The sequence below is a fragment of the Trachemys scripta genome, chromosome 5, assembly GCF_013100865.1.
Source record: "Trachemys scripta elegans isolate TJP31775 chromosome 5, CAS_Tse_1.0, whole genome shotgun sequence".
Classification (NCBI taxonomy): domain Eukaryota; kingdom Metazoa; phylum Chordata; order Testudines; family Emydidae; genus Trachemys; species Trachemys scripta.
Genome location: NC_048302.1, coordinates 139563402 through 139580686, shown reverse-complemented (window position 1 = coordinate 139580686; position 17285 = coordinate 139563402). Strand labels below are relative to the sequence as shown.

General features: G+C 48.9%; 1 protein-coding gene across 1 annotated transcript in view; it reads right to left on the bottom strand.

The window, feature by feature from the left end:
• LOC117878454 (dedicator of cytokinesis protein 2-like) overlaps positions 1-17285 on the bottom strand; it is a gene marked incomplete in the record, with an annotated part of 325642 nt that overhangs the window by 277627 nt on the left and 30730 nt on the right. Inside the window, 1 exon segment of the mRNA XM_034772650.1 lies at positions 3802-3877. Coding sequence (XP_034628541.1) covers positions 3802-3877 — 76 coding nt within the window.

The window sequence follows — 17285 nt, the reverse complement described above, 5'->3', positions numbered from 1 at the left end:
AGCGTGATTTGTGGGTAAGATCTGACTTGTATATTGACCTGGGTCTGGGGCTTGGTCCTTTGGGATCAGGAGAACCTTTTTCTTTTACTGGGGTATTGGTTTTCATAACCATTTGTCCCCATAACGTGTGGCACTGGTGGTAATACTGGGAAACTGGAGTGTCTAAGGAGATTGCTTGTGAGACTTGCGGTTAGCCAGTGGGGTGAGACCGAAGTCTTAGTCTGGCTGGTTTGGTTTGCCTTAGAGGTGGAAAAACCCCAGCTTTGGGCTGTAACTGCCCTGTTTAAGCAATCTGCCCTGAGTTGGCACTCTCAGTTGGGTTCCACCAGAACCGCATTGTCACAGCAGCTTAATGTCAAATAAAGAAATTCTTGGCCAGTGTTGGAGCTGCATGTTAGTGGACTGAATGGATATTAGATGTCGTCCCTCTTGGACTTTGAGTTGCCCTTTTACTTAATGACCTTTGGGGCTTTAGAAGATGGCCCTGGAGATGGTGCCTGGTGTTCTCTTCTATTTCTGTAGTTTGTGGGGATATCTTCCACACTCAGGTCAAGTCTTTGGTATCAGCGCAGCTATTGGAGATAAAGAGGCTGCCGGGATACTTCTGGATGATTCATAATACAGGTGTTTGGTACCAAAACAACCACAATCCAAGTATGGGTGCATGGCTTTCTCCATCGGGTACATTCAGAGCCTAATCTCTATTTTTCCTTGGTTCTTCTTGTGAAGGATAGATAGATAGATAGATAGATAGATAGATAGATAGATAGATATAGAGAGAGCACGCACCTCAGCAGGATGTGTCCTTCTCCCAAATAAACTAAATACCACCTATGTCCATTTAAAAACATCAGCCTGACATGATGGGCAGTGTTTAAACCCTGGTGATTTTTTAGCAGACATGCTGAGAAAAACCAACAATTTGGTACTGAAATACTACCCAGGGGACAGAATAAGATCTCTCACAAAAACAAAGAAAAAAAAGAAATATCATTAAAAAAAATCACTATCTAAACACTAACTACTATGCAAACTACTTTATCAATACTGAGAGACACTTTTTAGGGTTAACCAAAGTGTCTTGGGTGAATCACTACCACCTGCTTATGGCATGAGGGAGTCTTGTCTGTGCCAACTGGGGCAAGTTCTCCCAAAGCTACCAGCTGCAGGCTCCACAAGCACTCCACTCCAGGCTAGCGGAAGCATCACACTTTCCTTCTGCCAGCTGGCAATTTATACACCCCACCTTCTTATACTCATGTCAGGGGTCCCTCCCCACTCTGAACTCTGGGGTACAGATGTGGGGACCTGCATGAAAGACCCCCCCTAAGCTTATATTCCACCTATGCTACCCTTAGCTGTATGTTCATGACAACTCAAATGCCCCGTCCCTTTTCTTCTGGGCACCCGCAATGTATGTGAAGCTGTTGCAACCCAAAATTGTATTTGCTTTTTTTGCATTAACAGAGGTATAGCATGCAAGTCATGGGAGATGATAGTACCGCTCCACTCAGCGCTGGTTAGGCCGCAACTGGAGTACTGTGCCCAATTTTGGTCACTGCTGTATAGAAAGGCTGAAGAGAAATTGGAAAGGATCCAGAATCAAACAAAAAAAAACAATCAAAGGGATGGAATTGAAGTCACGTGAGCAAAGGCTGAAGGAACTGGATATTTTAGTTTGGAAAAGAGGAGATTAAGGGAGGACTAAAACAGTCTACAAATACTTGAAAGGCTTCCATAAAAAAGATGGAGAAAAGTTGTTCTCTCTTGTCAGAGAGGGCAGGACAAGAGGCGATGGGTTCAAACTCCAGCATAGCAGATTTAGATTAAATCTCATGAAAAACTTCCTAACTGTAAGAACAGTAGGACAGTGGAACAGACACCTAAGGAAGTCGTGGAATCTCCTGCACCGGAGGCTTTCAAAAGGAGGGTGGAGCCCTGGGATGGGTCAGACACAACAAATCCTGCATCTTGGCAGGGGGTTAGACTAGATGACCCTTGTGGTCCCTTCTAACTCTATGATTCTACACCTATCTGCTGCCTCTGTGGAAGCAGCACACCCCAGTTTACTGGCTTCACCTCAATTCACTCTCCTGAGCACAAGGCACTTAGACATGTCTATAGTAAAACCAAACTGAAGTTTATATAGCATAGCTTGAGTTAAAGATTCAAATATAAGCAAGTAAAAGGATTTGAGCATTGGCCTGCTAAACCCAGGGTTGTGAGTTCAATCCTTGAGGGGGCCAATTAGGGATCTGGGGCAAAATAAGTACTTGGTCCTGCTAGTGAAGGCAGGGGGCTGTACTCGATGACCTTTCAGGGTCCCTTCCAGTTCTAGGAGATATATATATATATATACACACACACACCCCTCAATCTACAGCCTATACTTATTAACAAGTCCCTTTACTGTCTAATAAGGTATTTCTCACCCATTGGTCAGTCCGAGCAGCTTTTCTTCAGTCCAGAGAGCTGGAATCCACTTTTCATGAGACACTCCTGCTGACAGAATGCCCCTTTGCAACAGATAACACCTTGTACCCTTTCTTCTTCTATACAGTCCCAAACTATTTGTCTCTTTTCATAATCAGGGTGTTACATTAACTTGACCTCAGCCCGAGGGTCCTCTATTCAGAGGTTTCCATGGGGTTCTTTTGTCTTTGTAAATGCTCAGACCTGCATCTCGTCCAGCCTGTAAACACAGGGCTGAGTTGAAAGATGGCGATTGTTCTCACTCTTGCTTGAGTTAGCTCTGAGACCCATCCCACCTTATTGCCAGTTTTGGAACATGATGTTCTACATTTTACATCTCTCTTAAAACATTTCCTGTACATACAACTGACAACCACGATGATGATCAGCTAGTTCTTAGCTTTTGACAGAGACCACACATCACCAAGGGGGGGGGAGGGGGGTTAAGTATTGAGAAGCTGGTCAGACACAGGTGTAATATGCCTTCTGGGCATGCTTATGTCACACAGTGGAGCTCACAATGAGCATCACAGGCCAAGGCGTTGAAAAGAAACTGAGAGGGGGTCGGGCAGCCCTGCCCTTTATGGCCTAGGTTGGAGGGATGAGTACACCCAAGGCACAGACAGTTCCCAGAATCCCCAGACAATGCTGTTTATGAAAAATCTGTCTTGAGTGCACTGGGTGTGCACAGGCATAGGATGGAAAATATATGTGCACAAGCACTTGAAAAACGACACAGGAATAGCTCGACTGGATCAGGCCCGTGATCCATCTAGCCCCATCTCGGTCAGCCACCAGCACCAGCAGTTTCAAAAGAATTAATAGATGTGCGAAAATATGCCTCCAACGTTACATCTCCTCTTAACCCCTTTGGTTAGAGATTTGCTCAAACCCTGAAGCACGAGGTTTAATATGTCTTATAAAATTTGTGTATTAACTCTGGATATTCTTGTTACCCATATAAATGTCCAATTCCCATTTGAATCTTGCTAAATTCTTGGCCACAGTGACATTTGTGGCAATAAGTTCCACGATCTAATTATCCTGAAATCAAAAGTAAGAAAGATAATTCCTTTGATCAGTTTTTAATGTCACCTTTTAAGCCAATTTAGTATACCCTTGTTCTTATGCTCAGCTTCTCCTGGCCATGGGCAGTGTTTCCTTCCCACCCAAGAGAGGGAGACAGTCAGTTGACTCACAAACGCTCCCCTTTTTGCAGCTGAGTTCTTCTCAAGTGAATGGAAAGTCCTATCTGTCTTAACCCCAGCCTTCGTCTCCAACCCTTGCAGCCCCCCTCCCTCTCTGCTCACAAGTGCTTGCTTTACTCACAGGTGCACAGGAATGAAGTACTGCTTGTCCTCATCACTCTCACATTTTCCCTTGATGATATCTGTAATGTCCATCACTGTAAGAGACAAGGGACAGGATCCTATGGTCATAAGGTCCTTTGGACAATCCTGAACCAACCCAGAGGGCACAATGGCCACCCTCCATCTCCAACTCATCCTGAGCTTTCACGGGAAAAGAGCAACCAGAGACAGCCAGACATTACTGAGCACCTGTAATCTGTGTTTGAAGCTATTATCATTGCCAATAGGTGAGAAAACATGATAACCACAAAAGAACCTGCAAAAAAAAAAACCACATTCTCGGATGGAGGAGATGTCCGGCTGAGAAGTGCAGGGAGGAGGTAGAAGAAGGAATAGGAAGAAATGAGCAGGGGAAATTTTGGCTGAATCCCAGGAAGAGTCTCCTGGCAGGGAGATAGCTCCTCACTTAGATTTGTGTCTCAGGGAGAGGTCAGGGAGCCGCAATGATGGGAACATTTAGAACTAGGACTGTTTCATGCATTAGAAAACAACCAGACTGTACTGGCCCCTAAAGGATGAAAGAGGCTTTTCTGCGTCTGATTTCTCTCAGTTTTCCTATTAATCATAAATTTTAAGGCCAGACAGGACCATTTGATCATCCAAATTGATCTCCTACATAACACAGGCTGGACGATTTTAATCAATTCCTTCACTGTCCCTGAAAGAGGAGCTGCAAGACTTCAATAATGGAACCAGAACTTCTGCCCAGTTTCACTGCAACTTTCGTGAGGTCTTGTTTAGATTTAAGAAGGTGTTCTCAATCAAGTCAGCTCAATCCAGCTAGTTATACTGAACTGAAAAATCCACCTAACAACAATGCAGACACACTACTACCTTTTGCCCGATTATATCAGGATGAGTCATACCTCTTTCCTCAGTGACTCACCACAGATAGCCTTCCACTTACAGAAAAGCTATACTTCCAGTAATTCACTATCATCCCCTTCTGCCTGCTCCCAAATGCTATCCCCTCAACAATTCACCCCAGGTATCCCTGTTCCCCCTAACACTATCCCCAGCAAGTCACAACAGATACCACTCAGCCCTCCAGCACTATCCCCACAGAATCCCTCCACCCCCCGATGTTTTCCCAATACTAGTGAATTTTTCATAAGTGACAGCATTTTAGCTGAGGCTGAAGCCAATCTTACAATGATGCAAGATGCTCCAGCCCTCTAGTGAATTTGAGCCCTGCTGGGGGAAAGCCAGCCCCCCCTCATTAGCTGCCTGTCCAACAGGACCGGCTCCAGGCACCAGCGTACCAAGCAGGTGCCTGGGGCAGCCAATGAAGAGGGGAGCAGAACGTCCGGCAGCAATTCGGCGGCAGGGCCGTCACTCCCTCTCGGAGCGAAGGACCTGCCGCCGAATTGCCGTCGTAGAATGAAGCGGCGGTAGAGTTGCCCCCAATCGCAGCTTTTTTTTTTTTTTTTTGGTGTGTGCGCGCACCTGGGGCGGCACCGGCCCTGCTGTCCAACTTTCCCATTTTCCCACAGTGGGTATTTCCGTAATATTTTTATGATGCCTATGTGTACCTCAGTTTCCCCTATATTTCACATGGCTACCCAGCGTAGGGGGGAAAAAGGACTGTTTGCTCTCAGGGCAAGCTAAGAGACATAGGTATGAATGTCACCTAGCTGTTTGAACTGAATGAGTCATTAAAGGACTGGCCAAGGCTGATCCCATATCACCGGAGAATCTGATAAGACAATGGCAAAGCCGGTCACCAGGACACTGACACCTAGCAATCACTGACCCAACAGAACATGGATTGGGGGCTTGGCTGGGGGCTCTTATCTAACCAGAATGGTCTAGGCTATGGTCTATGCTTTAACCTTCGTTTCTCTATGCCCATCTAAGGACTTCTGATGCTGTGTGCTAGGTGACAAATAAACCTGACTGTTTTGACAACGCTGTGTGAGTGTCACTGCAAATGGCTGGTGAGGTGAATTAATCCCTGAAGAGTATACAAGTCTCTTCCAGAAGGGGGGGGTGTCAGGGGACAGGGAAGGTTGGATAGGGGATGGAGTCTCATGGGGGCAGTTAGGGGCAGGGGGCGGTCAGGGGACAAAGAGCAGCGGGGGGTTGGATGCGATGGGGATTCTGAGGGGGACAGTCGGGGGCAGAAAGTGAGAGGGTGCAGGGGCCAGGCTGTTTGGGGAGGCTTCCCTACTCGGCCCTCTATATAGTTTCAGAACCCCAATGTGGCCCCCAGGCCCAAAAGTTTGCCCACCCCGATCAACAATAAAGATAAGGAAGAAACAGAACAGCTAGTTAGGGAACTGGAACAAACTGATTAGCTGGATTTTAATGAAGTGTAAAGAAATGTGTAACTTGTGAAACACACACATACACATATACATAAAAAATAAAATACCAGCTGAAATGTGTAACTTGGGGAGCGCACCTGCTGCATAAGGTGAATATAACATTGCTGCAAAGGACTGCTATTCAGAGACAGGTTATATACAAAACCATTTTCCTGTACCATATTAATAAACCTGATTGACATTGGTTATTTGGTCTCAAGTATAATTCATAATGAACCAAAGTGGGGTCAAGCAATTTACTATTCAATTTATCAACAACAGAGAAGTTAGATAGATAAATGAAATTCTCTTGCTGGAAGATTATAGTTACACTGTGTGACAAAGTTCCTCCTCTGCCTTGGTGGGTCCTGCGCTTATAGGCGGATTTGCTCGCCTCAGAGATATACAGCAGCCCTCGGTTTGGCCACTTTTGCTAGTGGCTCAAACCTGCCATCCACTCAGCTAACCTCATCACTGGCCAGCATGGGGGAAACGGAGAACAATCCCCACAGTCTCTGTGTCCCACCTAGTGGGTCAGTGCCAGGCCAGATCCCTTTCCAATTTAGACCTTCCCTTCTGGTGTTTCTCACAGACCAGGTCAACTCCTCCTGTGTCTGATCAGGAGTTGGGGGTGGGGGGATGGGGAGAACCCAGGCCCACCCTCTACACCGGGTTCCAGCCCAGGGCCCTGTGGATAGCAGCTGTCTACGGTGTTCCCTATATCAGCTGTGTGACAGGTACAACTCCCTGGGCTACTTCCCCATGGCCTCCCCCAGCACCTTCTTTAACCTCACTGCAGGATCTTCCTTCTGAAGCCTGATCACACTTGACCACTTCACTCCTCCAGCAGCACACCTTCTAACTCCTTGCACACACTCCTACTAACTGATGGGAGATCCTTTTTAAATCAGGTGTCCTGATTAGCCTGCCTGCCATAATTGATTCTAGAAAGTTCTTAATTGGCTCCAGGTGTCCTAATTAGCTTGCCTGTCTTAATTGGTTCTAGAAGGTTCCTGATTGCTTTAGGGCAGCCCCTGCTTTGGTCACTCAGGGAACAGAAAATTGGCCAGTATATGTGCCTTCTACCAGATTCCTGTCAGTGGGGTACAGCCTGTACCCCACTAGTCTGGGTCTGTCACACTGTTTTATTTCTTAGAATTCAAAATGATAACACACAAGAATCCAAAAACAAAGAGAGACAAAGCAGGCTGCTCCCCAAAACAGAGGCACAACTCACCCCAGCTTGCTCTAGGCTGGCTGGCTGCAAATTGACTGCTGCTTGCTAGGCCCAGATAGTGCACAGGAACTCCTTCTTGCCTCACCCCCCAAAAGTGATAGCTTGCAGTTCCAACACAACCAATCCTCAATACACAATATTATGCCATTGACAAGTAGACATACCTATCCCTCTGCCCCCAGGGCTATCCCCTCAGCCATTCACCACAGATAACCCCTTCGCTGATGCTATTTCTCCAGCGACACACCAACGTTATCCCTCCACCAGTATTGCCAATCTCAAGAGACCAAAAATCATGAGTCAGACCCTCAAAAATCATGAAATTGGCTCCAAAAATCATGATTTTTTTTTAATCAAATTGTTTCTTAGTCCATCTTTTGACTTTTTAACTCCCTTCTATCAATGTTTGTGTAATAATTTCGGTTCAAAATTCAACTTATAATGCACATAAAAATGCATGCATCTCCCTGGCTGCTCAGATGGAAAGTCCACTTACCCTCTCCTCACCCCTAAGATAGGGGAACTGCCATCCATTTTCTATGACTGTATTGACCTGGGAGCAACACTTCTTTGCCTCCTGCTGCTCCAGGACTTTTCTACCTGGGACTCAGCAACACCACCTCCGCAACTCTCAATTCCTCCGCATCCTGCTGCCCCAGGACCCTCTCTCCATTATAGAGCCATACGTGAAAGCAAGGTTCAGTGGCAGGGCAGGTCTGTGACTTCACTCCTCAGGCTCTGGCCATATGCCCTGCCCTGAAAAGGACTTGCTCACATCCAGGCAGGGGAGCTGTCATCCAATCCTTTCATCTCCCACCACTATCTTCTGCACCTTCTCAGCCTGCCTCCTGCCCCTACATCTCCCTGCCCCCATTCCCCTGCAGCCCCTACATCAGCCTCCTGCTCCCCCTAGGGCTCTGCTCTCCTCATTCTCCCCACCTTTCACAGGCTCTCTGCTGCTCCTCACAGTCCCTGTGTCCTGTCTAGCCCACTGAGTGTCAGCCATCATATCTGTGGGCAAGGCTTCAGTCTCATTGCAAAGAGTGGGAGGTGGCAGCCAGTTTTATCAAGGCAGTCTCACTTCCCCCAGCAGAGACTATAGGGAAATGGAGGCACCTTGCTGGCTTCAAGCCCATAGGCAGCATTGGGAAGTGGTGGCCATTTTTAACTCCGGGAAAATTTGTGAGTAGACGCCTTTGTAGGGTGACCAGACAGCAAATGTGAAAAATTGGGACGGAGGTGGGGAGTAATAGGAGCCTATCTAAGAAAAAGACCCAAAAATTGGTACTGTCCCTATAACATTGGGACATCTGGTCACCCTACGCCTGTCATTGTTTGCGTGGAACAGATAAGGAAAAAAACCCAGAATTGCTAGTTGTGATATAATCCTGAGAGTTGACAATGCTACTCCACCCCCAGCACTATTCCCATAGCCACTCCCCAAAGATATCCCTCTGCCCAGCGCTATCCCCTCAGCAACTCCCCACAGATATCCCTCCTCCCCCCAGCATTATCCCCTCAGCCACTCCCCACAGATATCCCTCCGCCCAGTGCTACCCTCGCAGCCGGTCCCCACAGATATCCATCCACCCAGCAGCACTATCCCCTCTGCCACTCCCCACNCCTGCAGATATCCATCCACCCAGCAGCACTATCCCCTCTGCCACTCCCCACAGATATCCCTCCGCCCAGCGCTATCCCCTCAGCCACTCCCCACATATATCCCTCCGCCACCCATCGCTATCCCCTAAGACACTCCCCACATATATCCCTCCGCCGCCCAGCGCTATCCCCTAAGACACTCCCCACAGATATCCCTCCGCCCATCGCTATCCCCTCAGCCACTCCCCACAGATATCCCTCCTCCGCCCAGCGCTATCCCCTCAGCCACTCCCCACAGATATCCCTCGGCCCAGCGCTATCCCCTCAGCTGGTCCCCACAGATGAATCAGTGTTGCCAACTCTCTAGATACATGGTGTGCACTGTGGAGCTCTTGCCCCACAGATATGCGTTGGGGGATCCCAACCATCAGAGCCACTTCTCAGCTTGTGAGGAAAGCTTGAGGAGGAGATGCGAGTGCCCCAAACAGCTCACAGCTCAGAGGAAAATGCACAGACCCAGGACTTGCAATTTTAAGATCTCTTGATTTTTTTCAGCCACTCTCAGGATACTGTGGGGGTCTGACATGTACATTTACATGCTTGGGGGTGGGAGACACGGCCAATTCCTCGGGCTCCGCAACCCCTCTGCGGGGTTCCCAGAACTCTGCACCCATTCCCCCAGGCTCATCTTCCTCTCTCAGCTTGGGGCCCTCATGTTCAAATTGCCTTCTCAATCCACATCCACCTGGTGCCCTCTCCCCTTCAAACCCTCCTCCATGGCATTCCTTCTTCCATGCAGGTCACTCTCTAGCAGGAAGCAGCTCTCACTGCTCTGACCACAGGGGTTCCAAATCAGGGAGCTTTGCATATTGTTTCTTTTATATGTAACCCACACACCAACTGGGTGTGGTGCTCTATCCCATTTAGTGGCACTGAGAGAGACATTAATGACTCTGCTCTACAGCCTTCGCGGATAGGCACATGGCTTTTAGCTCATGCAGTCGAGGCTCATGCACTAAGCCCCAGAGGTCCCAGGTTCAATCCCGCCTGCCCACGACCAGGGTCTGTCAGTGTTACAAGTGGTTTTGAATCTTTAAAGCCACATTTTCTGAACAAAAAGAACAGGAATCCTTGTGGCACCTTAGAGACGAACAAATTTATTTGAGGCTCAAATAAATCTGTTAGTCTCTAAGGTGCCACAAGGACTCCTGTTCTTTTTGCGGATACAGACTAGCACAGCTGCTACTCTGAAACCTGTCATTTTCTGAACAGCAAATCCTAAATTTTTTCTCAGCAGCTAGCCTGTGGCTTGCAATAGTACCTGGGTACAGTGACAGCCCCCGCATGCTACCTCCTGCCCAACGCGCTCCCTATAGACAACTGTCTCAGCTGATAGGTATGAAGAGATGGATGCTGTTGAGGACCCACAGATCTCCACTGAATGATCTCTGAGCTGGGCTGACAAGCTGCATGGAGCTGAATTTCCAGTTCCAATCCATTTCTGGGGGCTTCCCCCCTGCCCCAACTTGGGGGCACATGGATTTCAGCACCTTCAGCTAGAGGCTCTACAGAACATAAACGCGTAGGAGGCAGTATAACACACAGCAGCATAGACTCGCTGCCCAGGGATACACTCAGCTCAGAGCCCAATTTGCTGCCCTCGTGTTAAATATTCACCTACTAATTACTCAGTGATTGAGGTCCCAGCTCGCACTAATTAGCCTATCAAAAATCAATCATTTCAAACAATTCCATTTGTTGAGGATCACTATCCCAGGCTAGGAATGTTTATCAAAGTACAGAGACAGCATGAGAGAAAGGAGTGTGTGGAATGTCCTCACTTCTATCACTGGGGGTAAGGACAACTGGGACCACGTGTGAACCACATGCCCAGCCACAAGGGCTATGACACACTTGGGGAACAATCACAGGTATTTACTAGGCTTCAGCAGGAGGACAACCACAGGATGGATGGAGATTCCACAGGGAGCGTAGGGAGGAGCTGACACAGAGAATGCACTGGCTTCTCCTACTTTAACTCATAAACTAGAGTAATAGTAATAAGATGAAATTTAATAGAGAAAAGTGCAAGGTCATGCATTTAGGGATTAATAACAAGAATTATTGTTATGAGCTGGGGACACATCAGTTGGAAGTAACAGAGGAGGAGAAGGACCTCAGAGTATTGGTTGATCACAGGATGACTATGAGCCCCCAATGTGATATGGCCGTGAAAAAAGCTAATGCGGTCTTGGGATGCATCAGGCGAGGTATTTCCAGTAGAGATAAGGAGGTGTTAGTACCGTTATACAAGGCACTGGTGAAACCTCATCTGGAATATTGTGTGCAGTTCTGGTCTCCCATGTTTAAGAAGGATGAATTCAAACTGGAACAGGTAAAGAGAAGGGCTACTAGGATGATCTGAGGAATGGAAAACCTGTCTTATGAAAGGAGACTCAAAGAGCTTGGCTTGTTTAGCCTAACCAAAAGAAGGCTGAGAGGAGATGTGATTGCTCTCTATAAATATATCAGAGGCATAAATACCAGGAAGGGAGAGGAATTATTTAAGCTCAGGACCAATGTGGACACAAGAACAAATGGATATAAACTGGCCATCACGAAGTTTAGACTTGAAATTAGACTAAGGTTTCTAACCATCGGAGGAGTGAAGTTCTGGAACAGCCTTCCAAGGGGAGCAGTGGGGGCAAAAGACATATCTGGCTTCAAGACTAAGCTTGATAAGTTTATGGAGGCGATGGCATGATGAGATTGGTCTTTGACTATTAGCGGTAAATATGCCCAATGGCCTGTGATGGGATGTTAGATGGGATGGGATCTGAGTTACTACAGAGAATTCTTTCCTGGGTGCTGGCTGGTGAGTCTTGCCCACATGCTCAGGGTTTAGCTGATCACCGTATTTGGGGTCGGGAAGGAATTTTCCTCCAGGGCAGATTGGCAGAGGCCCTGGAGGTTTTTCGCCTTCCTCTGCAGCGTGGGGCACGGGTCACTTGCTGGAAGATTCTCTGCACCTTGAAGTCTTTAAACCACGATTTGAGGACTTCAGTGGCTCAGACACAGGTTTGATACAGGAGTGGGGGGGTGAGATTCTGTGGCCTGCGTTGTGCAGGAGGTCAGACTAGATGATCATAATGGTCCCTTCTGACCTTAAAGTCTATGAACTTACACCTTCTTACCCTGCTGCTTGTTGCTTTCCTGGCTGCAGTCCCCTCCTCCAGCCCTCAATGTGAGTCAGACCAGTCCGGACCCCCTGAGACTGAGGCTATGTCTACACTACAGACCTTGCAGCGGCACAGCTGTACCACTGCAGCTATGCTGCTGTAAGGTCTCCCGCGTAGCTACTCTATGCCAACGGGAGAGAGCTCTCCTGTCAGCATAATTAAACCACACACACCCCCACGAGCGGCGGTAGCTATGTCAGCGGGAGAGCATCTCCCACCGATATAGCGCTGTGCAACCAGCACTTCTCTCGGTGAAACTTACGGCCGGCAGGGTTTGGTTTTTTTTCACACCCCGACCTACACAAGTTTTACCGACAAAAGTGCTAGTGCAGACATAGCCTCCGGCGGAGCTGCAGCCTTCAGTGTAGATTGTAGACCCTGACTCCAGTGACGGGAGGGACACTGCCAGAGGCACAGTTAATCCATGGCCCCGAGAGGCAGTAGGAGGTTAACGAAAGAATTCTTCCATGGACCTAGCGCTGTCTACACTGCAGGTTAGGTCGGCTTAACTCTGTTGTTCAGGGGTGTGGATTTTTCAGACCCCGAGCGACATAGCGGAGTTGACCTCACTTTTCAGTGTAGACCAGGCCTCAGTGGACCAGAGGGGATGTAAATGGCATGTCAGCAAGTGGGTGTGAGTCTAAATAGGTGTCAACTGAGCACCGAGGGGGCAGGAAGCAGCTATGGGGGCCTGGGCAGAGCTGTGGGGTGTTCCCAGGGCTGGTATAGTAGGGCCAGGACTGAGCTGCATTAGCAGATCTGGGGATGAAAATGGCACTGGTAGGAAGGGGCTGGGGGGCTGCCGTTGGGTTACATTCTGGAGGGCAGAATTTCAGAGACTGGAACATCCTTTATTCACAGTGACAACGTGACTCTAGCAGTGAGCCAGCTCTTGGCCAAAGCAGAGGTTGCTCTGTAACACTGGGAAAGAGTCAGGAGTTTCCAGGGTGACCCACAAACAGGAAATGCCTGGGGAGGATCCCTTCCCCAGGTATGTACTACGGGTGCTGGGAAAGGTTCTGGGGTGAGTGCAGTGCAGGAAAGAATTCAGGCTGCAGCTGAGGATAGAATGAAACATGGGGGAGTGGACTACCAGAGAATGGGTCCCCAGAATGAGGGGCAGATTGCAAGCATCAGTCACTGGACCAGTGAAGGAATTAGATATGCAAATGAGGACCCAGGATCTGCAAATACAGAAATCAGATATGCAGATAAGGGGACAACCTACTTGGAGCGGGGACCAACATAATCAAATAAGGACTGAATATGGGGAATGACTCTTCAGAGAGACGGTCTGTGAGCAGCAAGCAGGGACGGGAACCAGGAGCAACAGGGAACAAAGGGGGATGCTGTCAGACAGGTAATAGAAAGGCAGCAGCTTGGAAGGTCTAGATTCCAGTGAGGCATCAAAGACTGTCTCTCAGAGATCCTTCCTCCCCGAATTCACTCCAAATGGCCAGGAGGGGTCGCAGTCACATGCACTAATTGCCCGGGGAGGCGATATTGCTGAAAAATAGCAGTGCAGCGAGTGGGCCAGAGCTGGGCCCCTTCATTAATTACCCGGCAGAGAGAGGTAAATGACAAAAGAAACACAACGAGCAGATAATAAACTGGGAGGAGCTGCCAGTCCCAGGCCTGGTCTACACTACGAGTTTAGGTCGACTTTAGCAGTGTTAAATCAAATTAAGCCTGGACACGTCCACACGACGAAGCCCTTTTTTTTTACTTAAAGGGCCCTTTAAACCAGTTTCTTTACTCCACCTCCGACGAGGGGATTAGCGCTAAAATCGGCCTGAGCAGGTCGGATTTGGGGTAGTGTGAACGGAATTTGACGTTATTGGCCTCCGGGAGCTATCCCACAGTGTTTCATTGTGACCGCTCTGGACAGCACTCTCAACTCAGATGCACTGACTAGTTAGACAGGAAAAGCCCCGCGAACTTTTGAATTTCATTTCCTGTTTGCCCAGCGTGGAGAGCACAGGTGACCACGCAGAGCTCATCAGCACAGGTAACCGTGATGGAGTCCCAGGATCGCAAAAGAGCTCCAGCATGGGCAGAACGGGAGGTACGGGATCCGCTCGCCATATGGGGAGACGAATCAGTGCTAGCTGAACTCCGTAGCAGTAAACGAAATGGCAAAATATTAGAAAAAGTCTCAAAGGCCATGAAGGACAGAGGCCATAACAGGGACGCACAGCAGTGCCGCGTGAAAATTAAAGAGCTAAGGCAAACCTACCACAATGCCAGAGAGGCAAACGGAAGGTCCGGGGCAGAGCCACAAACATGCTGCTTCTACGCGGAGCTGCATGCCATGCTAGGGGGTGCAGCCACCAATACCCCAACCGTGTGCTATGACTCCTTCAATGGAGAATCACGCAACAGGGAAGCGGGTTCGGGGTACGAGGAAGATGATGATGAAGACAATGACGATAGCTCACAGCAAGGAAGCGGAGAAACCGGTTTCCCCAACAGCCAGGATATGTTTATCACCCTGGACCTGGAACCAGTAACCCCCAAACTCACCAAGGCGTGCTCCCAGACCCTGCGGGCACACAAGGGACCTCTGGTGAGTGTACCTTTGTAAATATTACACATGGTTTAAAAGCAAGCGTGTTTAATGATTAATGATTAATTTGCCCTGGCAATCGCGGCCAGTACAGCTACTGGAAAAGTCTGTTAACGTGTATGGGGATGGAGCGGAAATCCTCCAGGGACATCTCCAGAAAGCTCTCCTTCATGTACTCCCAAAGCCTTTGCAAAAGGTTTCTGGGGAGGGCTGCCTTATCCTGTCCGCCATGGTAGGACACTTTACCACGCCAGGCCAGTAGCACGTAGTCTGGAATCATTGCATAACAAAGCATGGCAGCTTATGGTCCCGGTGTTTGCTGGCATGCAGACAACATCCATTCCTTATCTCTCTTTGTTATCCTCAGGAGAGTGATATCATTCACGGTCACTGGGTTGAAATGGGGTGATTTTATTAAGGGGATATTCAGAGGTGCCCGTTCCTGCTCGGCTGAACAGAAATGTTCCCCGCTGTTAGCCACGCGGTGTGGGGGAGGGGTGAAGTGATCATCCCAGAGAATTGGGTGTGTGTGTGGGGGTGGGTAGTTGTGTTTGTGCTGTATGTTAACCCGGAAACCGCAGCCCCTCCTTTTACATTGCAAACCCATTTTAAATGGCCAACCCAACGGGTGCTTGGTATGGGAAATGAGGGCGCTACTGTTTGAAACCATTCCCACATGTTAAGAAGGTTAAAAAAGCCAAAAAAAATGTGGCTTACCACGGCTGCCTGCAAGCCGAAATCTGTTGCCTGGCACTGAGTGAGTGATCTCTCACACCAAACCGGCAGGCCCTCAATATAAGAGGAAAAATGCGACCTTGTAGCGAAAGCACATGTGCTGTGTAATGTGAACAGCAAAATTTAACGTGAAAGAGTGTACCCATTGTTCTCTAAAATGTGTCTTTTTTAACCACTTCTCCCTTCTCCTCCACCAGCTGCAAATGTTTCTCCTTCACAGAGGCTAGTGAAGGTTAGAAGGAGAAAACGGCGGACTCGGGATGATATGTTCTCAGAGCTCCAGATGTCCTCCCACGCTGACAGAGCACAGCAGAATGCGTGGAGGCAGTCAATGTCAGACATCAGAAAAGCACAATATGAACGAGAGGAGAGGTGGCAGGCTGAATCGCGGGCTGAGGAGAGCAAGTGGCGGGCTGAAGAGGATAGGTGGCGTCAGCTTGCTGACAGAAGGCAAGAGTCGATGCTCCGGCTGCTGGAGCATCAAACGGATATGCTCCAACGTATGGTTGAGCTGCAGGAAAGGCAGCAGGAGCAGAGACTGCTGCTACAGCCCCTGTGTAACCAACAGCCCTCCTCCCCGAATTCCACAGCCTCCTCACCCAGACGCCCAAGAACGCGGTGGGGGGGCCTCCGGCCACCCAGTCACTCCACCCCAGATGATTGCCCAAGCATCAGAAGGCTGGCCTTCAATAAGTGTTAAAGTTTTAAACTGCAGTGTGTCCTTTTCCTTCCTTCCTCCCCCACCCCTCCCGGGCTACCTTGGCAGTTATCCCCCTAGTTGTGTGATGAATTAATAAAGATTGCATGAATGTGAAGTAACAATGACTTTATTGCCTCTGCAAGCGGTGCTCAAAGGGGGGAGGGGAGGGTGGTTAGTTTACAGGGAAGTAGAGTGAACCGGGGCGGGGGGAGGGGTGCAGAGGGTTAATCAAGGAGAAACAAACAGAAGTTTCACACCGTAGCCTGGCCAGTCACAAAACTCGTTTTCAAAGCTTCTCTGATGTGCACCGTGCCCTGCTGTACTCTTCTAACCGCCCTGGTGTCTGGCTGCGCGTAATCAGCGGCCAGGCGATTTGCCTCAACCTCCCACCCCGCCATAAATGTCTCCCACTTACTCTCACAGATATGGTGGAGCGCACAGCAAGCAGCAATAACAATTGGAATATTGGCTTCACTGAGGTCTATCTGAGTCAGTAAGCTGCGCCAGCGCGCTTTTAAACGTCCAAATGCACATTCCATCACCATTCGGCACTTGCTCAGCCTATAGTTGAACAGGTCCTGACTACTGTCCAGGCTGCCTGTGTACGGCTTCATGAGCCATGGCATTAAGGGGTAGGCTGGGTCCCCAAGGATCACGATAGGCATTTCAACATCCCCAACGGTTACTTTCTGGTCCGGGAAGAAAGTCCCTTCCTCCAGCTTTTGAAACAGACCAGAGTTCCTGAAGACGCGAGCATCATGTACCTTTCCCGGCCATCCCACGTTGATGTTAGTGAAACGTCCCTTGTGATCCACCAGGGCTTGCAGCAGCATTGAAAAGTACCCCTTGCGGTTTATGTACTCGGTGGCTTGGTGCTCCGGTGACAAGATAGGGATATGGGTTCCGTCTATCGCCCCACCACAGTTTGGGAATCGATTGCAGCAAAGCCATCCACTATGGCCTGCACGTTTCCCAGAGTCACTACCCTTGATATCAGCAGGTCTTTGATTGCATTGGCTACTTGGATCACAGCAGCCCCCACAGTAGATTTGCCCACT